At 45.1% G+C, this 21,059-nt stretch overlaps 6 protein-coding genes across 6 annotated transcripts, besides 27 other annotated features; 4 read left to right on the top strand and 2 right to left on the bottom strand.

The window, feature by feature from the left end:
- Positions 1–1,272: 1,272 nt before the first annotated feature.
- Positions 1,273–5,362, top strand: PVX_116945 (3',5'-cyclic-nucleotide phosphodiesterase, putative; the record flags this gene model as incomplete). The annotated part of the gene is made up of 6 exons (XM_001615634.1): positions 1,273–2,067; positions 2,230–2,375; positions 2,591–2,745; positions 3,066–3,223; positions 3,356–4,707; positions 4,845–5,362. Exons 1-6 carry the CDS (start codon positions 1,985–1,987, stop codon positions 5,360–5,362), a joined length of 2,412 nt encoding a protein of 803 aa, XP_001615684.1. The 5' UTR covers positions 1,273–1,984.
- Positions 3,174–3,205: a microsatellite.
- Positions 3,266–3,287: a microsatellite.
- Positions 4,388–4,430: a microsatellite.
- Positions 4,554–4,685: a microsatellite.
- Positions 5,096–5,118: a microsatellite.
- A 248-nt stretch (positions 5,363–5,610) lies between the features above and the next one.
- Positions 5,611–5,693: a microsatellite.
- Positions 5,694–6,143: 450 nt separating this feature from the next.
- Positions 6,144–6,173: a microsatellite.
- A 793-nt stretch (positions 6,174–6,966) lies between these two features.
- Positions 6,967–6,986: a microsatellite.
- On the bottom strand, positions 6,968–8,838 carry PVX_116940 (hypothetical protein, conserved; the record flags this gene model as incomplete). Its single annotated transcript, XM_001615633.1, has 2 exons — positions 7,343–8,838; positions 6,968–7,173 (listed from the first exon to the last, which is right to left on the bottom strand). The coding sequence occupies exons 1-2, from the start codon at positions 8,466–8,468 to the stop codon at positions 6,968–6,970; spliced, it is 1,332 nt and encodes a 443-aa protein (XP_001615683.1). The 5' UTR covers positions 8,469–8,838.
- Positions 7,561–7,614: a microsatellite.
- Positions 7,844–7,872: a microsatellite.
- Positions 8,024–8,073: a microsatellite.
- Positions 8,135–8,156: a microsatellite.
- Positions 8,370–8,416: a microsatellite.
- Positions 8,683–8,725: a microsatellite.
- Positions 8,839–9,064: 226 nt separating the features above from the next.
- Positions 9,065–11,209, top strand: PVX_116935 (hypothetical protein, conserved; the record flags this gene model as incomplete). Its single annotated transcript, XM_001615632.1, has 1 exon — positions 9,065–11,209. Exon 1 carries the CDS (start codon positions 9,485–9,487, stop codon positions 11,207–11,209), a length of 1,725 nt encoding a protein of 574 aa, XP_001615682.1. The 5' UTR covers positions 9,065–9,484.
- Positions 9,105–9,129: a microsatellite.
- Positions 9,338–9,358: a microsatellite.
- Positions 10,283–10,316: a microsatellite.
- Positions 10,406–10,435: a microsatellite.
- A 187-nt stretch (positions 11,210–11,396) lies between the features above and the next one.
- PVX_116930 (reticulocyte binding protein 2 homolog B, putative) lies at positions 11,397–15,354 on the bottom strand. The gene has a single exon (XM_001615631.1). The coding sequence runs from the start codon at positions 14,944–14,946 to the stop codon at positions 11,761–11,763; it is 3,186 nt and encodes a 1,061-aa protein (XP_001615681.1). The 5' UTR covers positions 14,947–15,354; the 3' UTR covers positions 11,397–11,760.
- Positions 13,109–13,138: a microsatellite.
- Positions 15,355–15,537: 183 nt separating the features above from the next.
- Positions 15,538–17,018, top strand: PVX_116925 (20S proteasome beta 4 subunit, putative). Its single transcript, XM_001615630.1, has 2 exons — positions 15,538–16,158; positions 16,366–17,018. The coding sequence occupies exons 1-2, from the start codon at positions 15,832–15,834 to the stop codon at positions 16,624–16,626; spliced, it is 588 nt and encodes a 195-aa protein (XP_001615680.1). The 5' UTR covers positions 15,538–15,831; the 3' UTR covers positions 16,627–17,018.
- Positions 15,952–15,980: a microsatellite.
- Positions 16,124–16,228: a microsatellite.
- Positions 16,327–16,379: a microsatellite.
- Positions 16,692–16,719: a microsatellite.
- Positions 17,019–18,135: 1,117 nt separating the features above from the next.
- Positions 18,136–18,198: a microsatellite.
- Positions 18,199–18,986: 788 nt separating this feature from the next.
- PVX_116920 (RNA 3'-terminal phosphate cyclase-like protein, putative) lies at positions 18,987–20,974 on the top strand (the record flags this gene model as incomplete). The annotated part of the gene is made up of 1 exon (XM_001615629.1): positions 18,987–20,974. Exon 1 carries the CDS (start codon positions 19,574–19,576, stop codon positions 20,972–20,974), a length of 1,401 nt encoding a protein of 466 aa, XP_001615679.1. The 5' UTR covers positions 18,987–19,573.
- Positions 19,022–19,049: a microsatellite.
- Positions 19,777–19,838: a microsatellite.
- Positions 20,949–21,046: a microsatellite.
- Positions 21,047–21,059: the final 13 nt, after the last annotated feature.

Below are 21,059 nucleotides of genomic sequence, written 5' to 3'. Positions count from 1 at the left end.
GCGTAAACGCTTAAGAAGAGGTGTATCTTCCCCACCAAAGACATTCTCTAATGCACATTTAACCCTTCGATGTTGACAGTTGGCTGACTTGGCTGATTTTTTTTTCCCCCCAACCGTGGTATTGCATGAAAAGGGGAAGAAATCATTGGAAGAAATTTCCCAAGTGGAAATTTTTTTTTTATGTAGACACTTATGTGTTAATGTACTGCGGAGGTTATTCCCCCGAGTGGAAGAGCGATAATTCCCGCACTTCCCCCCAAAAAAAAAACATTCACTGGTACACAGCTACTTATCTGCAAAACGCGGAAATGTTAAAATGGAGTTTCCACTTTGGATTAAAAAAAAAAAATGCATACTTCATAACCGCCCAAACATACGGGAAAACATTTTTATACGTTCTTCAAACGTTTGCCAGGTTGCATGAAAAAAAATAAAATAGAAAAAAGAGGATTACGGAAGAGCTAACAACCTCTGCAACACTGCATTTCGGTCAATTGGGGATGAACGGCATTTTTGCGGTATGAGTTTTAAACAGTCCTCCGTTTCGGACATGAAAAGGGGACAAACAAAATGGTGAAGGCGTCGGCAAGTTGCCCACATTTGAGAGAAAAATGTAACGCATCGTTTTTTTTATGTGTGCTGGTCCATCTGCCCCCTTCGGTAAACACATCCCCGTGCAAGGGTGACCCACCTGTTGAGGCATCCACATGAAGTCTCCCTACACACAACAATTCAGTTTCGCCACGTGGGCAGAGCAAATGTAGGAAAGATACGTGTAGGCAACGTAAACGTCCCTATGCCACGCCATATGTTGCGATTCGTCTCGAGGGAACGGACGCAATAGCCTCTATTGCTTCTATTGCGCCTGTTGCTTCTTTGTTCCTATTGCTACTAGCGCGTCTGTCGGTCCTGCTGCTTCCATCCCTCGAAGCGTCGCCCTCTTCCCGCTTTTCAATGTAGCATCGGCCATACGATATGGTAGAGGCGCAAAACGCAAAGAGAGCTTGCAAACAGTTGCCCCCCCAATGTACGCTTTTTTAAAAAACGCAAAACTTAGCAATTGCCATAACTATGATGAGGTGAAGATTAATGCTACTTCGTAAGCGATCAAATGGTCAGTAAGGGAAAGAAAAAAAAAAAAAAATAGCAATCTTCTGTGCATCACCAAACTTATGTCTTTTTGCGGGAATTTTTTTTTTTTTTTTTTTTTTAAAACAAATGAAACAGTTTTTGTATAAAGTTATAATAAAAAAAAAAAAAAGGAAAGCATTCACATTTAAAGTGGAGAAATTAACATTCAAGTTTTTGTAAGAATTTAAGATGATCTTACCCAGTTGATGTGAAAGAGGCATTTCTCTCTTTATTTTTTTTTTTCTTAAAACGTGTATGAATTAGGCACATGTGCACATATTACAGATAATACACACAATACACATTTGTATACTTATGTAAACATATGCCCACGCGTGAGTTTTTATTTTGTGCGTATCTACATGTTTGAAAAGGTACTGGAGAATATACACTAGTGAGCGTAACTATTATTGTTTTTTTTTTTTTTCCTTTTTATTCTTCGCGATCGTTGTGAACGCAGTAAGGTGATTTCTTTGCGAATTCGTGGAGAAGCGTGAAGAGGGGGGAATTCACTGTCAGGGAAACTGAGAGAGGAGGCAACAGACCTGCAAAAAAGGCGGCAAAAAAAAACGGCAAAAAAGCAGCAAAAAATAGCCCATTTTAATAGAGCGGAAACGCCCTGGAAGGATAGCAGCGAGATGCGCCGCGATCACCAAAGGCACGCACAAAACATGTCTTCTCTATCAACCACTGCTAACCAGCACAGGGAGTTAAAACTGTACACGCCGCGCACTTAAACGTGCGCTCGTGTTGAACCTCCCCTTGTGGACCCACTTGCGGAAGCGAAGAAGAGAGCCTTCTACGCGCACACGCTCACACGCGCACACAGGCACATTTGAAGCATAACCCCTTAATGAATGAAAATACTTACGCAAAGATGGAGGAAGAAAATGAAAAAAGCGAGGGAAGGACGATGAGGGGCGTGATAAAGAACAAGTACGGCTGCGCGTTAGGCGTTCTCTACGTGCGCATACGAATTTTTGGATAAATATCCCCACGCATGTGTGTGTGTAATTTAAGGGAAACATTTCCGCGGGAAAGCACAAATCGTTTCTGTTCATTTTTGCCCCCATTCTGTCTCTTTCTTCCCCCCGCCAGGTACTACATCTCCCCCCAGTTTTCGGACCAAAAGAACGAAACGGAATACAACGCCCTGAGGATACACAACATAAAAGAATACATCTGCATCCACCTAACGGTGTCGCTATTCATTATCTTAATAGAATGCTTCGCCTTTTCTGCAAGTAAAAAAAAAAAAAGGCCTAAAGCGCGCATCGATAGACTCCCGATAATTGTCCTCCAGGGGAATATACTACAACGTGTGTACTATGCGCACATAGTGATATTTCTAACCTTCATGTGTTAAGGTGTTTTCCCCGTTACGCCCCTAAGTAGGGACACCCTCAACCGGTTGTGCCTCTAACACGTAGTACTTTCCACCTCTCCCCCTCCGTCGTAGACCTAACCAAAAAGGACGCATCAGTTATGGAGCACTTTGTGGTTGTCTTCTCCCTTTTGAATTGTTTGATGCACGTGGTTGTGCTGATAAAGGTTTCCCTTAGCCCGGCCAAAAACTCCCATTCGAAAAGTTTGTTCGTGGGATATATCATAATTGTAAGTTAGGGCAGCGGCGGGGGAGCGAGTCTGCTGGGGGGGAGTGATTCTGCTGGGGGGGAGTGATTCTGCTGGGGGGGAGTGATTCTGCTGGGGGGGAGTGATTCTGCTGGGGGGGAGTGATTCTGCTGGGGGGGAGTGATTCTGCTGGGGGGGAGTGATTCTGCTGGGGGGGAGTGATTCTGCTGGGGGGAGAGCGAGTCTGCTGGATGGGGTTCGCTCCACTGATCCAGCTGCGCCACTTTACGGGCGAACTTCCTTCACACGTCGATATTTCATTTACACCACCCATTTCTTCCGACCACCCACCCCTCGCGCAGAACCAAGTGTTTCAGTTCTTGTCTCTCTACTTCTTTACGAAACAAAATGGGGAGAATAAGGCCGACGCCACCCGCTTCACCTTCTACAACAGCAACTTCAGTTTGTATGTCCACTTCTTTGTAGATTCGGTGTTTCTTCTCTGCCTGCCCACCCTCAAGTACGCAGCCCGAGCGCTTCTTTTGCTTTATACCCTCCAAGGGGGATGCACACATGGAGATGCACCCACAATTGTACACACATCGACTTAGTAAGCATATGTATTCCCCTTTTTTTCCCCTCGCCCTGTTAGCTTCCTCTCCACGTTGCTATTCCTCCTCGGCTACCTAAGCACGAACGCGGCGCTGATGGGCCTGATTAAGTTTACCTCCGCCAAAATAGAGGTGGAACTGTACTTCATATACATACTGACCGCGCTGCTGGTTATGTTCACCATTTTGAGATACCTGGCGGAAGAAAGAAATCGAATTTTGCTGCACATGATTAAGGACCTAATTTGCAGTAATTGCAAAAAAGTGGGAGACTTCAAATCTACATGCGAGAAGGAAACTGAGTCCATCGCTGTGGATATAGCCAAAGATGATAACTGCGACAAGATGGAAGACAATTACAAATTTTTATTTTCCGACAAGAGTTTTTTTTTCAACGATTTTACAATAAACGCGTGTTACAAGGACTACTACTCAGTGTCCTATTTTTTAAAGCGATTATTAATTGGCTGCGGTGCTAACAAAAATAAGGAAATGAAAAAAAGGACTAATGAGGAGGAAAAAAAAAAATTCCAAAATGTGAAAAAGCACCTGAACGAGTCAGACATTTTAACCATAGCTTACGAAACAGACGTTTTAAAAAATGTCAAAAAAATTAATTCAGACGAAATAGGAAGAAACTGGGATTATTCCTTTATCGATTCTGAGCATGGGAAATCAACTCTCGTCATTTTGGAAGTGGGTTACCATTTGATTAGTCCATACATGGAAAACAATGAAAAGAAAAAAAAAAAATTACAGTTATTTTTGTTATTAATTAACAATATGTATTTCCCCAATCCATACCACAACGCAAATCATGGCGCAACGGTATGTCACCTTTCCAAATGTCTTGCACACATAACCGATTTTGACAAAAGCTTAAATAACACCTACATGATTTGCTACTTAATTGCGTCCATAGCACATGACGTGGGTCATCCCGGGAAAACAAACGCGTACCTCTCAGAAACGAACCACATTTTATCTATTCGCTATAACGATATGAGCATTTTGGAAAACTACCACTGCAGTATAACCTTCTCCATTTTGCAGCTCATTGGGCACGACTTTTTAATAAATAGTGAAGACACCAAATTGGTGGAAAAAAACAGTTACGCAAATTTGAGGAAGTTTATCATCGAGTTAATAATTTCGACGGACATGAAATTGCATTTTGAGTATGTGGACATTTTTAAGAAGCGGAAGCGGAGTGAGAACTTTGACATTAGCGACCGGGACGCCATTAATTTGGGGACGATCAACATCAAGGTGGCTGACATTGGGCACACGTGCTTGAAGTGGCGCGACCACGCCAAGTGGACCATGCTCGTCAGCGAGGAGTTCTTTTCGCAGAAGAAGGTCGAGGAGCTCCACCGGAAGAACAAGAGCATGGGTGAGTGGTGCGGTTAGCGGCGAGCTGCGCGGCCAAGTGCGCGGCCAAGTGAATGGCGAAGTGCGCCCGTTAACCTTGCGCCATTGCGTGGACGTTCTCACGAACACCTCCTCCCCTACCGCTTCTACCCCGCGCAGGCGCCTACCAGTGCAACCCCCTGGGGAACGAGCAGTCCATCGACGAAGCCATGATTTTCAATTACGAAAACATCTACATCAACCACATCAACAACATCAACAACGTCAACAACTACGACTACAGCTACATCAAACTGAATTTCATCCACCACCACGATTTTGTGAAGAGCATCCCCAGCACGCAGGTCTATTTTTTTGAAATTATTGTAATGCCATTAATCCAGGAATTGCAGTCTATGGAAAAGGCGAAGAAGGAGATAACGCAAAAGGTACTTCACAATTTGAACGTGAACCTGAAGACATGGAGGTTAATCGAGAAGAATATTAACCTCTTTTATAACACGGACAAAATGAGGGTCACAGATTATTACAAAAATTTGGAAAAGAAGAAACTGCTCAGGGGAATTATTAGCCTCCTGGACATCGGTGAAGAGGACGTCATATCCTTGACCAAGAATTACAGCCAGGGGGAAGATGCCCAGCAGGCAGAGGAGGAGAAGAAAGGGGCAGCGGGGTAGAGGCGGCAGGGTGAGGGGAGTACGGTAAGTATAATAAAGGGCCATCGTAAGGGAGGGGCACATCGTAGAAACGTTGCTTCCAAAAAAAAAAAGGTGAACAGTTCTGTCCAAGGTGAGGAAAAAAGAAACTCAGTTGTGCATATGTTGGTGTGCCGCATAACCGGAGCATCTTCGACGTGAAAGGCATCGTATCACGCGTGTTCTTTTTTTGTGTGCCGCAATTTTGACATGATGCACCAAAATGGTAGGCCAAAATGAGTTCTGTGTGCCCATTTAGAAGTCAGCTCTGAGGGAGGGCACGCACCCCTTTGATGCTTTTGTGACGATAGGGACAGCGGCAATTATCTCGGCCATCCTCACACGTGGAAGAACGGGATCGCCCCCCCACACGTGCGTACTCTTAGCAGCGTCATCGTGCAGCCACTTTTAACGCGCGCGCTTCCCCTCCCCCTCGGTAATGTCAAAGAATATTTTATCGAGACCCCAATGTTTGTGTTTTTATAAAATTTGTGCTTCACCCACATGCGACTCTTCGCATTGGATTTAATTCATTTCTTTGCCACCGATTTGGCTGATGCGTTTCGCGCCTCGCCGCACTTTTTCCAGCACCCGAAAAGCAGGCGAGTCCCATACGGGTGCGATTGCGCGGGCACATACGCGTCCATTTGTGTACATGTATTTCCAAACGTACGTTTGTGTATGTATGTATGTATGTATGTATGTGTGTGTGTATATACACCCCTCCCCCTTTTGCATGCCCCACTTTGGTAAAATAATTCCCACAATAATTATTTTTTTTTAATTCGTTTCTTTTTCTTCCCAAAGGAAAACATGTTTCAGTAAATATATCAAAAAAAAAAAAAAAAAAAAAAACATACCGTTAAAATGTGTAAAATAAAAAGGCATTAACTTCTGCAAGGGGGGGAGAGGATGCTCTTCCCTTTGTTTTCGTAACCCCTGGGGGGATAGACGGTGTGTTATTTGGCTTTAAAACGCCCCACTAATTGGTCCATTCAGGTCGGCGAAAAAGGGTGTATAACCTCTTCGCCTTTAAGACAGCCCCTGTTGGAACTCCATTTTTATAACGTCACCTGTTTAATAAAAAGGGGGACCTATTTTCTTTGCCTCGACTTTTACGAAGAAAGTATTGCCAGTGGGTATTCCCAGTGGGTATTCCATGTGTCCATTTTTTGTCTGCACTGCCAACGTTGCCTATGCTGCAAAAAATTTCCGCTTAACAACTGGAGGTGTAAATTCACCCGCTCTGCTCGCCCCCAATTGGGAGGCCACTAACAGTGCGCCTTTAACCTTCCGGCTGAACTGATTTTTTTTTTTTCCCCTTCACAATAAAAATGTTGCTAGTTAATTGGTACCGTAGCAGTTTTAAACGCGGTTGATAAAGAGAGGGGGGGCGTATATATAGGTAACGCGAAGGTGCAAAGGGGGAAGTCACAATGGGGTAAATCCCTTTGAAGGTGCCATGCTAACAGGCACGCAACGGGTACAAAGGAGTCCCCCAGAGGTGCAGTTCCCATGGTTGGTAATTCATGGGAGGGGAAAGAAGCCATACACAAAAGGGGCAGCCGCACACGCGCCGCCTCCCCGTTAGGAGCTACTCTCCTTCTTCTCCTTCATGAACTTTTTGTAGTCCTCCTTAATCATGTTCATCCTCTCGTTGTAATATACCCGGTCATTTTCGTCCAAAAATTCGTCGTTTTTTTCCTTGAGCTTTTTTAAAATGAATTCCTCCCGCTCGGTTTTGTTCCGCAGTTTGCGCCAGTCGATGTAGCTGATGTGGATGACGTTGTAGCCTGCGGGGAGGAGAAAAGGTAGAGCGGTTGGCAGAAAGAGGAAAACATACACGTATACACATACACGTACACATACATATATACCTCCATGCGGGGGAGGGGTGCACTCAAAGAAGAAACCACTTGACGATAGCCCCCGCCTGGACATGTGGGTCCACTTTTTACCCACCTAACTTGGTCAAAATCCGATGCTTCAATTTCGTATACGTCGTGTACCTATTACTGTTCGCGTAAAAGTGAGAGGGCCCATCAACCTCTATTGCTATGGGTCGATTGTCAGCAAAGATGGAGTCTTCCCCACTGTTCTGTTCCCCTTCAGCACCACTGTTGGGGGTATCCTGACTGTTGGTTTTTAAAGGGCCGGCTAATTTTTCTGTAATCAATTTGATCAATTTTAATTTTTCTTTTTTTTCTTCTTCACTTAAATTTTCATCTACTTCAAAAATGTTGGGAAGGTCTTCATCATTTTCTGCCCATTTGTTTGAGCCTTCATTTTGGCTTTTACCAAATTGTTGTTCATTAGGAAATTCGGGGTTCCCACCAGATTTGGGATCTCCCGTACAATTGGCCCTTCCCGTTTGGTCTTTCCCATCCATGCGATTATGCTCTGTGGCTTCATTTGCTTCGTCAAGGGTACTTTCGAAATGGTCTGCGTCGTTATTTAGGGGTTCCTCCTGAACGCTGTCTGTGTTCCTCGGGGGTGTTTTAAAAGGGTCTTTTTTCCGTTGGGGGTTGTTCTGCGCGCTGATGGAGGGGTACTCTTTACCCTTTTTTGCAAACTCGTCACTGTGATGTGTATGTTCACCCGTTTTACCCTTCTGGGTTAGCTCGTCTCTTCCCCCTTGCGTCGTTTCCAGCACCTGGTCGGGGTGCCCTTCCCCCCCGTCTGCTGACCACCCCTGTGTAGTTTCCCCCTCCACACAAGCACTAGCGTAATTATATCCCTCCTGGTTGTCACTCATGTTGGAAAGGGGATCCGCCTCTGCACCACCTGCAACTTTTACCCCCGCATTTGTGCTATTGCTGGCTGAATAACCCTCATTTTTTTTTAAAGCGTTATATGACCGTATGTCTTTAACATTTTGGAAAATTCCCCCCATGTGGTGGTTATCCCTTTGGATTATTTTTTCCCCCAAATGGGCACTGTCCTCTTTTTTTTTTTTTTTCCCATCCCCATTTTGATGACTCCCCTGCACGTAATTCAGGTAGCTGTTGTTGAGGTAATTTTTATTTTCCGAAAAGGCTCGACGTCTCTGTAGTGTTAAAAAAAATGTCCTACTCCTTTTCAGTATCATTCTGTGCAGGGGGAAACGCTTGGGAGATTGTCAGCGTGTGTGTAGGGGGGGGGGGGGGGGAGCGAGATGCAAAACAACACAAGTTGGTGCCAAACTGACAGAGGGAGAGAAAATCCACCCGTTCGCCGCTCAGCCTACTTTTGCATACTCTGTATGTTGGCCTCACCGAATGGAAGTTACATAGCGCTTGCTTCGATGCTGCATGTAGGGGGAGTTGGAAGAAGAAGCAACTCAAACGTGGTGCTTCCTCTACGTTTGTAGTGGTAAAAAAGAAGGCGGCGTTTCGTTGGGGTGGCTGAAAAGGGTGGAACTGTGTGGAGAAGTTGCAATGTGACGCTTTATGGTGACAACGTGTGGTTATATTAAACGGAAAAAAAAAGGAAGATTGCCGAAAGATGCCGCAATTGTACCTCGAAAAATAAAACATGCCGACTCGCTCGCCTACATGTAGGTTGCCCATCTGGCGAAGCGGGGAAAAAGGATATCCGAAAATTGTCGCTCAGAATACGTATGCGCAGTGCACCGCTGCTGTGCATCCCCAGCATTAGTTTAAATTTCAGTTTTAATTTCATTTTTTTTTTTTTTTTTTTTTTTAAAGCCAAAATTTAACCGCTCTGCCTCCGGAAAAAAAAGGAAAAGCATTTTCTTCTTTGCAGTTTTGAAAAACCGCTACCGTTAAGAAGTTATGTTTACTGCTGAAAAGTGAGAGGGACTGGAATTCTCGAACGACGGCAGGGGGTGTGCTGCAATCCCATGGTAGGGAAAGATTGCCCGCATTTGTATACGCATGTATGCACTTACGAATGCGCGTCGCACGGGCCCCACGTAGAGGAACTCTACCTTAGCTAAGTGGAGAAAATTATCCCAAGAGGGAGCGAAGGAGTACCCAGCCATAGTAACACAGGACAACAGATAGAGGCATGTGCACCAGCTGTGCTTCATTACTGGTGTAATAGCCCCCCAACGAACTTCTTTCCCCTGGGTGTTTTTTCATCCCCGTCCATTAGACCTCCAGGATGAAAGGGAGAATCCCCATACTCACCCACAACGCCCTGCTCAAAGTAACCAACTTCTGCTGCACAAGAGAGCGAAGGTACCCATTCGGATTCTTCGAAAAGGAGAGAAGCATCACAACGAACATCTCCGGGAATAAAGAAGTCAGAATTAAACATGTGGAGGAGCTCAAATTGAAAAGTTTAAAAAAAAACAAAACCGTTGCGAAGGATGACACGAATGAAGATGTGTACATTCTGAATGGGAAAATATTATATGCACAAAAAGGTAGGAAAGAAAAAAATGATTTAAAAATAAAATACGGTTTGAAAAAAGCAAAGTATTTGGACACGACGAGGAATTTATTTTATTCCAAGCTGAGTGACAGCTTGGGGGAAAGTAACTCGAAGGACCTTCCCACTCGGGAGGCTACCTTTAGGGGTGTGGAGGGCGTAGCGGCACAGTTGGCAGCTGCTCCTGCGGGGGGGGCAACACGAGGTGAATGCTATAGCCCCTGCGCAGGGGTGGACGCGGCAAACGAGGGAAACGCGGCAACGGAGACAACTGAGGCAACCGCTTTTTCCGCGTTAACCGAGGCAACCGCTTTTTCCGCGTTAACCGAGGCCGCTCCGACCAGGGGTGACACCACGGATGGTGCGCTCCATGCAAGTAAAAAAAGGATAAGCGGGGGAGTGAAGCAGCCCTCCGAGGAAGAAAGGGGGAAACGGAAAAATGAAGACCCGAATGAGGCTTGCGGTAAATCGAGCCACTGTGCGAGTAGCCCCAAACTTAACGATGATAAGGGCAGCTGCGCAGGGGATGCCAGCCCAGAAGGTGGCGGAGCGGGAGGTGGAGAACTACATAGTGGTGAACCACAAAATGGTGAACCACAAAATGGTGGGTTACAAACTGACGGACCACAAACTGTCGAACCACAAACTGGCGGACCGCGAAGAGGCACCCCCCTAAAAGGCGACATTTTCGAAATTTTGGAGGAAATTGCGCACGAACCGAGCAGGCGCGAAATGAAGGCCTTCCTAAACTCGCTTCTACTGCATAAAAATAAAAAGTGTACAAACTTCCTGGGGAACTACATCAGCCTATACTTCTGCAACATCCTCAGCGAAGATTTGAAGGATCTGAAGCATTTCTATTTCGATGGAGTGACCCTCTGCGTTAACACCTTTTTCAGTGTGCTCAAAGAGTTGGATGAAGATCAGCTGTCCAAAATGACAAACATATATTTGAAGGAATATTTTTTAAAAATTTTCAAAATTTTAAAAGCGAATAATTTGAACTTACATTTTGAGAATTTAAAAATAGAAAACATGAGGTTGCTGTGCATATATAACATATTAGGGTTAATTAGGAAGGAGGGAAAAAGGACAAAAAAAGAAAATATAAAAAAATTCCTCTATCAATATATTTGTGTGCAAAATGAAGATTTAGCTGTCCTGAAAAATACCAACAAAATGAAGTTCCTCTCAAATATAATTAAAAATGGAGTTACCACTCGCATGCACATGTTGGTCACTCTCTCGTATGATTTGTGTGCTTACGACACTGCTTCCTCCAACTGCCTTACCAAAAATGAATTTAAAAATGTACACTTGGAAGTTATCCTCGAGAATCAGTTGGAAAATCCTTTCTTCTCGTTGCAATCCCCGGACTCGATAGACCTCAAGTCGTCTGGATGGTCCCTCGTTGATGTGAATCAAATTTTGAACGGGAATTTGCCATACGAGTGAATCGTAATAGGGAAAGGAGAGAAAAAAAAAACGCACATCGGGTTTGCGCTCGCATTCGTTTGCACATCGTTCCCTTCAAATGTGGCATTTTAAGTGTCAAGTTTGAAAAATGGATTTTTTTTTTTTTTTTTTTTTTGTAACTCCGCGATTTTCCACCAACAGGAAAGTGCTCTACTGGTATGCCGCTATACTGGTATACTACTCTACTGCCATACCGCTATACCGCTCGGGAGCAAAAGCACATGTGCTCATTCCACAAAGGGTATTTTCATATGAAAGGCATCCTCGGTGAGCTTGTCCATTTCCTGGAGCTCTGGGTACGTCTTGTAGAGGTCCGTGGCGTCGGTGTAACTGCTCTGCTCTTCTTCGTACTCGCGGTCCACTTCGTCCAGCTTGTTTTTCTTTTTCTGCTTCTCCAGGTCTCTGCGTGGGGGAAGGGCAAAACGAGCATCATGAGGGTCATAAGCATCATGCGGGTCATTCGTATCATGAGGGTCATTCGCATCGTGAGCGCAGCGTGTGGGGGAGGTCTACACAGGGATGGGGAAATGTCACTCCACAGTAGAGCGCATCCGGGAGAAACCTCTCCACATGCGAGTTTCTCTCTCCGCTCTCCCTTTCCTCGCGTACTCCTTTATCATATGCAGTAGGCGCCTAATTTGGCTGTTTTCCGGCTCGAAGAGGTCCCCGCGGAAGGAGTCCTGCTCCTCGGCCAAGCCTCCCGCGAGGGGCCTGCGTTTCTTCAAGAGGTGTCCCCTGAGGATGCCAATTTGCTCTTCGCTGAGCGGCTCAACATCCTTGGCAGAATTCTCATAAAGGTTTATGGTTTCCTCGGCCAAAATGTAAATGGACTGCATTTTGCTATTTTCCCTACACCTGGCCTGTTTCTTCTTTATGATTGTCTCTTTTATGTGCTCAACGGGGAAGACGAAATTTTTATACGCGCTTAGCAGCTCATTCTTTACGTCTTCCCGAATGTGCATATTTTCGATGTGTTCCTTTTTTATGGGCTTCACATTATTCAGCGTGAGGTTCATTCGTCCAATTCGGGTTTTGTAGCTACACGGGTATATTTGCAATTTTTTTTTCAATTTATCCAAATCCTTCAGTAGGTAATTCAGCTCGTTTAGACTTAGCATGGGGAGTTTTTGAAAAATCTCTTTGTTGTAGTTCTGTACCACCTGAACTGTTAATGCGTTTGGGTTTTCAAATGCCACATCGAAGACAGTCATAAGGATGGACTCACAATCTGTTTGCAGAAATTCTTTATAAGAATTCTCATTCGATGAGAAATAATCTGCCACAATTTTTCTATACAACTTGTAATTTTCCTTCCCCAGGTAGGCCAAAATGTATTCCTCTCGTATACTTGGGTAGTGATGATATGCCTTGTTAATCCCCGAGTAGTAAGTATCACATATGTGCTTGAGCAGTTTGAAATTTTTATCGATGTTGTTTTTGTTGAGGCGGTACTCCGTGTCCTTGTGCAGCTCTCCCCGCATGAAGTAGAAGTCCCTCTTGGAGAAAAAAATCTCCTCGAAGATTTGCTGCTCCGGGGATTTTAGCGGCTCAGGGGATTTTAGCGGCTCCGGGGATTTTAGCGGCTCCGGGGATTTTAGCGGCTCCGGGGATTTTAGCGGCTCAGGGGACTTCTGCAGCTCCCCCCCTTCCGCTCTGGAGGGGCTCCTGTCCCAGCGCGGGGAGCCACCGTCCCGCCGGCTGACCATCCCCAGGATGTCCTTCTCCCGCTTGAAGTACGAATTAAAAATTCTGTTGATGGTGCTATTGGAGAGGTTAAAAATGTTGCGCGCGTTCCTCCTCTTGATGTTATCAAATCTGCAGAAGAAGACGTCTCCTTCTTTGAGGTTTTCATAATCGATGTAGCGCTTCTCGATCAGCGTGATGACGTCTCGCACGTGTTCCTCGTCGATTTTGTTGCACCCGGTGGTGCCACAGGTAGGGATGCTTTCCTGTCCTGCCGCTACACCTGGGGAGCCCCCCTGTCCTGCCGCTACACCTGGGGAGCCCTCCTGTCCTGCCGCCGCCTCGGGGCTCAAAACCCTGGTGGAGAGAATCACATAATTGTTAAAGAAGGCGAGCACCTTGGAGGGGTACCTCAGCATGGGGTTGTAACTCCGAATGACGTTTTGGTCCGTAGCCATCCTCTTTATGAGCTCATATATCTGGTAGTTAATCTGGTCCGCGTTAACCATGCTGCCTTCGTACAAATTGGGGTCCGACGTTTTGTTAACGATTCGAACGTACAGCAGTTTTTCCTTCTTGAAGATGTAGTCGTCCACGTTTATGTATTTGAGGGCATCTTCTTCATCGCACCCGTAAAAGTTTTCCTTAAATTTTTTATACTTATCTGTGTAGTCCTTTGTACGTAACGACCCCTTTGCTTTTTTCTCTTGTGAGGGGACATCCCTTGAGGAGCGCGCTTCGAACGAGCCGCCCTCACCTGTGTGGACGCCATCCCCACCTTCTTCCCCCCTTCGGTGTGTCATTTTGTGGCTGCTCACCCGGTCTTCATTCATCTCCTCCGCGGAGGTCGAATTGTGCAAGGCAAACTCATGTGTTATGACTTTATTTTTGAGGTAATCAAAATTGCGCAAAATATTTCTCGTGTTAATAATATTATGAGATTTTATTTTCACCTTAATGGGGTTGCTCTTACTTTCAAAAATATTTACAATGATGTTACTTCCATCGTTGCAAAAATCGGAGACCTCCGCTTTGAAATAAAAATTTTCGAATAAATTTTCCACGACAATTGTGTGTTGCAAAATTCGCAATTTTTCATTTATTTCGTTGCTGGGAATTTTGTGCAAAGTTAGGAAGACATACTCGAGTTTTTTATTCACGTCAATTATGTATGCGCTTAATTTGTGAGTTGCACTTTTGCACGCTTGTAGGAGCTGCACATTGTGTTTGTCCTTCTCCTCCTTTTCGTCGTAGAGCAGGTACCCCTTTATGCATCCGTTTATTAAAACTACGAAGTATTTATTCCTTACATTTTTCAAAATTTGGATGAAAATTTTTTTTTCTGCATTTTTCAGTTCGCTCAATTTGTCGTAAATTTTCTCTTTCCTTTTGTTTATTTCGTTTGTAAATAATTCTCCTATTATTCTATTTTTTTCGTCAATTTCTTTTACGAGGACAATGCAGTCTTTAACTTGGTCCCTTTGCACACACGGGGATTGGTCCTCCCACTTGGGGTTCCCCTTCCGCATCAGTTTCGCATACATTGCATGATCAATAAAATTGTTCCTGTGTAAATACTCGTACAGCAGTTCATTCTCCAGGAGGTAGTTGTTCTCCCTCTTTATTATAATTTGCTCATTCTCCTCATTTTTTAATTTCACGAATATATCGTTTTCGACCACGTTTGTCACCCTGCCAACTTTTAGCTGTCCCACATGCATATCTTTCACGTCTTTTAATTTTTGCACACTTTTTTTTCGCACCTCATGGGGCATTCTTCGTCTACTTCGCGGGAGCCTTCCCTTTGGCTCGTTACTTCTCCCTCCCAGGAGGAAGTTATACAGGGCCCCCCCCCTCCTCCTTCTGTACCCATTAGAACATTTTGAAAAACACGCGAGCAGGAAAAGGAGGCAAACTCCCCAGGGGGGCTTCATTTCTGTTCGCCCCTCGCGTTGTTTCACTTCACAATCGGCGAAGAGAAAGCGGTTTGTTCGAGTTACACCACGGGGGTATTTACATACATGTGGGCACATCGGCGTTCTCTACATTTTCGCGGCATTTTCCTGTCGAGGGGCGCTCCCGAGGTTGCCCAGCGCGGTGAGTCTTCAAACAGGCACGTATTCCCCCCGCACCGGCGGGAAGAAGCCGTCGTCCGCGTGGTTTCTCTTCCGCGTTGCCTTCACTACATAGCGTTAGTGGCGATGCGCTGATGGTCGCAGTGACGCCTTGTGTCGTGGTCGACCGGACTGAACCCCGCCTCGCGCGTGCCTAGGCATAAGCGCACTTGAGGGGTGCGGGTGGGAGCACACTCGTACATGAGATTGGTCAATCGTACACAAGGTTACCGAGCTGTTCATCGCTTCCAACAATGTTACGGGAAAATACTTTTTTGGGGGGTCATTTCTTCACCCCTCTTGCGTGGAAAGAAAAGCCGCTTCTCCGATATGTGCCCAGGCAGGCGATTAATTTTTACTATTTCCCTCCCTCCCCAGATTTGCGCAAAAAGGGGAGCGAACTAGGTCGACACGCCCTCTGCGCACGCACATGAGTTGAAAAGGGCACATTCGCTGCGCACGCATTATTGTTAGAGGTTTTGTTCGAGAGGGGATTTTTTTTTTTTTTTTCCCTTAAATGTGAAGAAATAAACTGGAGAGGCATAACACTGTTTGTGCGGCTTCACCTTTTTGGCTAACTATATGTGTTACGTTATGGTATCGTATGGTATGGTATGCTTTGCTGTGCTGTGTTTTTTTTTTTTCTTTTTTCCTCCACCAACTGCGCTTTAACCACTGAAAGGTTTTTTCCCCTCCGATATTCTAATCGCCGACGAGATTGCCAGGTTCCCAGTTTGCCTGCCAGGATAACCCACCAGTGAATCGCCAGCTCCCCCCTTGTTCCCCCCCGCCTGCCGCTCCCCCATGGATACGCTAATCGGCCTGAAGGGCAAAAACTTCATCATCCTCGCGGTAGATACGTACAGCGTCAACTCAATTATTAAGCTAAAAAATGACGACAAAACCAAATTTTACGACATTAACGGAAACAAGTGCCTTCTCCTGGGGGGATCCATCGGGGATAGAATTCAGTTTGGTGAATTCATAAGGAAGAATGTGCACCTGTACCAGTACCAGAACTCCACCGATTTGTTCGTGAAATCGTTTGCCTTTTTCACGCGCAAAAATTTGGCCTACTATTTGAGGAGAAACCCCTACGAGGTCAACTGCCTCATCGCTGGATATGACAACGTAGGGAGGAAGGAGGCTTCGCTAGGGCTGAGCGGTTCCCCCGTTTGCGATGGAAATGCGCTAGTGTGCGTGTCTCTCTCTCTCCCTCTTTCTCTGTGTGCATGCATCCCTGCTATGTTTGCCACCTCGCAAAAGAGACAAATCGGTATGTACCCATGCAGTGTGCTTCATAACGAATGTACCCACTTTTTCTTCACCCACTCGCAGAAGGACGGCTACCAACTCTACTGGTGCGACTACCTTAGCAACATGGACGCGGTGAACAAAGGCGCGCACGGCTACGGTGCATACCTGGTGAACGGTATCCTAGATAAGTACTACCATGAAAATATGAATTTGGAGGAGGCCCTGCTCATTTTTAAAAAGTGCTTTGAAGAATTGAAGAAGAGATTCCTCCTCACGCAGATAAATTACGAGCTGCGAATTATGGCAGATAACAAGATAGAGGCTCAGTACGTGACCATTTGAGGTGCCTCCCCGGTGGGCCATTTCCGCGTTCCCCCGCGCTGCCCCATTTTTTACGTGCCACGTGTGGGTACATGTGTGTAAATATGTGTAAATATGTGTACATATGTATGTTTACATATATATGTACGCGCGTACATAGGTAGGCTTCTTTTTTGCGCCTCCCCCAGCAGCATTCACACGCATGTGGCATGCCCCCTTATGCGGAGCAAATTTGCCACCACCCGTTTGCACACATGCAAAGGGGGGTTACCCTAAAAAAGCGCACACTGAGTGCCTTCCTTTTTTCCTTTACTACATTTTAAATGTTGCCAAGTTTTGCACAAATGGGAAACTTTTCACGAAGGAATATTTTCGATCAGCTTAACTGATCATTAAGCGGAATTTACTTTCACAAAAAGGACGCAAAAAAAAAAAAAAAAGGACGGTATACAAACGAATGTACTTATGTACACATTTGGAGGTCCCACGAATGGGGTGTTACGCTCCGTTGCGAATGGGTTAAGCGCGTTTCCTCTCCCCGTCAAAGCTTCGTCGCATCACCGCGTCACCCCATCACCGCTTCATCGCCCCCCTTAGTCATCCTTCGAATCATACATATCCTCGTTGTTTATCCTCTCGTACGAGTACGTGGCAATTATGGAGAACGGAATTGTCATCAATATGGCCAGAAGGGCGAAAATGACGTTGTCGCGATTTAGGGACCATTTGTGCATGAGGAAGGGAATGAAGGGAACGAACATGAACATCATCATAAACAGGATAAGGGCAAATTTGACTGAAATCATTCTGTGGGGGAGGAGAGGTGCGCGAAAAAATAAAAAAAAAAAAAAAAAAAAAAAGCGTGATGTGCAAAAGTGCGTACGTACGGGTTATTCTCCCATGCGTGTTTTTTTCCCGCGCTTTGGTTTTTCTGTCTGCTTTCGTTTGGTTAGTTCTCCGTCCGTAGTTATCCCGTTTTCATTGCTTCGAATAATTTGGGCACTTCGCCGCGCGGTTTGGTGAAAGAGGCAGAAAAAGGGAAGGAAGCGGCTCGCCTTTCTCAACTTCACACGTGTGCTACTTGGAAAGTGTTTCCTCGTTTGCTATAATGTGTTGGTCTTCCCTCGTTTGCTAAAATGTGGTGGAGTTCCTCCTTGTAACTTCTTTACATCATATGTGCAAAGAATGATCATATGCGACGCGAAGGAGAGAAGCTGAATTTTCTGAGTTTAAACCGAAGGGCCACATATATATACAATTTGTTGCTTTTTTCCTTTTGTCAGCGTTTTCTCCAAAGAGGAATAAAATCGCTTCATGAGAGGGGCGAAATGGCACAAGGCGATTGTACATACGCATGGGGCGTTTTCCCTTTAAGGTTAAAAAAAAAAAAAAAAATGATCTCCCTCCAACCCCACACATTTCGCGAAGGCGTACCTTTTTACAGCGCACCGTGGACATTTAAGCAGTCCTTTTTTTTTTTTAAAAATAACAAAGATGAGCATGTTCAAAGTTGCCAATTGTGGATGGGAGAAGATGGACGATTTGCGCCCCCCCCATCAATGGAGAGAGACGCACATATCATGTTAGTTCCTACTGTACACGTTAAATTTTAGTTCGATTAGGCTGTGCCTCACTGTGGCAGTATCCGTCGTGCGCGGTGAAAGGTGCGTGGCAAACTGCTTTGGTGAGCGCTTGACGGCATAGTGTCACAAGAAAAAAAAAATAATCAAAATCAAGCAAAATAAAGTAAAAAACGCTTTACCGTGTTGTAAAATTTCAGACCCGCTTCTTCATCACTCACCGCTTCCCACCTTGCGGGGTATTTTTCCTACATTTTATTTTTGCGAACAGACGTGAGGACTCAAATTGAAGTTTTCTTTTTTTTAAGTGTTGCATAATATGTGGATGCGAAGGGTCTTAGATTTACTTCATGGCCACCTTAAACGAGGAAAACGGCCCCCCAAATCTTCGGCATCATAAAAATTAGTGCTAACTGAAAAAAAGTGGAGAATAATTTTCCCGCGCTTGGGATAATTATCCTCTCCGTTTTTTTTTTTTTTTTGGCAAACTGGAAAAGCATACAAATGCGGAAAAAAAGGCACCACTGGATTTGCATTTTTGACCTCCTAAATATGATCATAATTTTTGCCCGTTCCATCGAAATTGTAAAAGTGCTACAACTGCGCATGTAGGGAGTTGCGGCCGGCGTGACTTTCTTTTTTTTCTTTTATATTAGGTCGAGGGGGAACGTGTAATCCGTCCTACACTACGCGCTGTTGTGGCGTATTTTTTTTTTTTTGGCCTTTTCTCCGTTTCGCGCTCTTGAAGGCTACTGCGGGGCGTTGCGGTAATGCGGCAAAATGCTAGAATAAAGTGGCGCAAAGGCAATGCCGCTTCTGCTTCTTATTGTTTTTATTTTTTATTCTTCTAATTTCTGATACTCTTTTTTTTTCCGAAATTTTTTTGGCGAAATAGGCCCCCATCTCCATTCTCCTCATCTGCAACAGTATTTATTTTATTCCCCTGCTTGGGGATACATTTCTCCATGACGCTTTTTAACAAATAAAGTTACGCGAAAAAAAAAAAGGCGCGAGCAACGGGACGGGATGACCCCAACTGCGTCATAAGGACATTCTCCCAAAAACGTTTTACAGGAAGGTTTTTCCCACTTTCGCATTTCAAAAAAAAGGGGAAGCCAATTTACGCAGTTCCGAAAATTTATAGCATGAAATAGAGTGGCACTGCGAAGTGGAGAACATCCTCATACGTTAAGCAGCACGGGAGCTATATCTAAAGGGGCATGATCAAAGGGCTCGCTCTACGTCAGCACAGGGTGGCCACAGCGCGTGCGTAGCATCCCAAAGGGAGTGCATTCGTTCGCGTAGATACTTATCGCTTGTATATGCTTAACACGTGTATATGCTTATCGCTCGTATATATGCCATCCCGCAACCAACAGTGAGCGACCATGGAATTCACAGGCAGCAACTTCCTGCGGTTCAGACTGGCCTTGAGCATGATCAGCGGGAAAGCCATAACCATCAAAAATATCAGGAAGAAAAAAAAAAAAAAAAATTCCTGGAGAGATGAGCAAAGTGATGGAGTTGAAAGGGAAGGCCTGCGGGAGTACGAAGCAAAGCTGCTAAAGCTGATCGACAAGCTATGTGACGATACAACCATCAAGATTAATGAGGAAGGAGATGAGCTGTATTTCAAACCAGGATTTTTAATGGGGAATGTAAATGATGAAGTGAGGATAAGCGATTTGGACAATACGTTTCACTGTGGAAAGGAAAGAAGCATCACCTACTTCCTGGAGTTCCTCCTTATGGTAACTCCATTTTTTAAAAACCCCATCAAATTGACATTAAAAGGAATAACCGATGATTCTATTGATGCCACTGTACATACGTGTAAAATTGTAAGCGAGCATTTTTTTAAAAATATTTTAAAATTTGACGACCATTTTTTGAACATTACTATTGTGAGAAGAGGAGTACAGTCGGACTGCTCAGGGGAAGTTCACTTCTTCATGAATAACCTCAAGACAGTGGAACCTTTCGATATGAATGATGCTGGAGTGGTTAAAAAAATAACTGGGACAATTGTTTGCAATAAAATATCTGTTGTGTTTCGAAATAAATTGATGAATTTCGCCAAAAAAAATTTACTCTGCTTTACTCCGTACGTCAACATAGAAGTGGAGGAGGCCAAGGTTAAAAGCTTCAAAACGCAGAATCATTTTATTTCCTTTTCCTTGTTTGCCCATACGAAGAATAAGTGCGTGTATGCCACGGATTTGTGCGTGGACGAGTTTTTCTTGCGGCACGCGCAGGGCGTACTGAGCAGCGGGGGGGGGAGCGCCCAGATGGATGACCAGGGTGGAGCAGTGGGCGATGAAGCAGTGGGCGGTGGAGAAACGGACGACGAAGCAACGGACGATGAAGCAACGGACGACGAAACAACGGACGACGCAGCAACGAACGACGAAGCAACGAACAAACCCCAGAGGCACCGCTGCGCCGAGGAACACAAACAGAACAAACCCCTGCATGACGCAGACATATACGAGCGCCTGGGATTTTTCATAGCCCTTAAGATGATGAACGAAATAAAAGGGCTCCCCTCAGTCGATTCCAACTACCAGTGGCTGCCCTTGTTGTACATGGCCCTGGGAAACGACTTGGCCGTTTCGAAAATTTCGTTGAGCATGGTAAAGCCGTATTCCATTGCGCTGATTAGATTGCTGAGAGACTTTTTCAGCGTCGTGTTTGACATTAAGAAGGTGGAGAAGTCCCCAGTGGAGCACTCCTACCTGATCAAGTGTGTGGGCATAGGCTATCGCAACATTTCGAAGAAGACCTTTTAGGGGGGGGGTACCTGCAGGGCTGTTCGGACGGCTGTCCGCGGAGGTACTCTTATACCCATGAGTGAGTTTTCCCCGCATACGGAGC

This window comes from Plasmodium vivax, chromosome 12 (assembly GCF_000002415.2).
Source record: "Plasmodium vivax chromosome 12, whole genome shotgun sequence".
Taxonomy (NCBI): Eukaryota; Apicomplexa; class Aconoidasida; order Haemosporida; family Plasmodiidae; genus Plasmodium; species Plasmodium vivax.
Note: the sequence above shows the minus strand (reverse complement) of the source record. Positions and strands in the feature narration are given on the sequence as shown.

Coding starts and splice junctions, on each gene's coding strand:
- PVX_116925 (XM_001615630.1), top strand. CDS start 15,832: ATGGATACGCTAATCGGCCTGAAGGGCAAAAACTTCATCATCCTCGCG. Junction 16,159..16,365: donor TCATCGCTGGATATGACAAC/GTAGGGAGGAAG, acceptor ACCCACTCGCAG/AAGGACGGCTACCAACTCTA.
- PVX_116930 (XM_001615631.1), bottom strand. CDS start 14,946: ATGTGCCCACATGTATGTAAATACCCCCGTGGTGTAACTCGAACAAAC.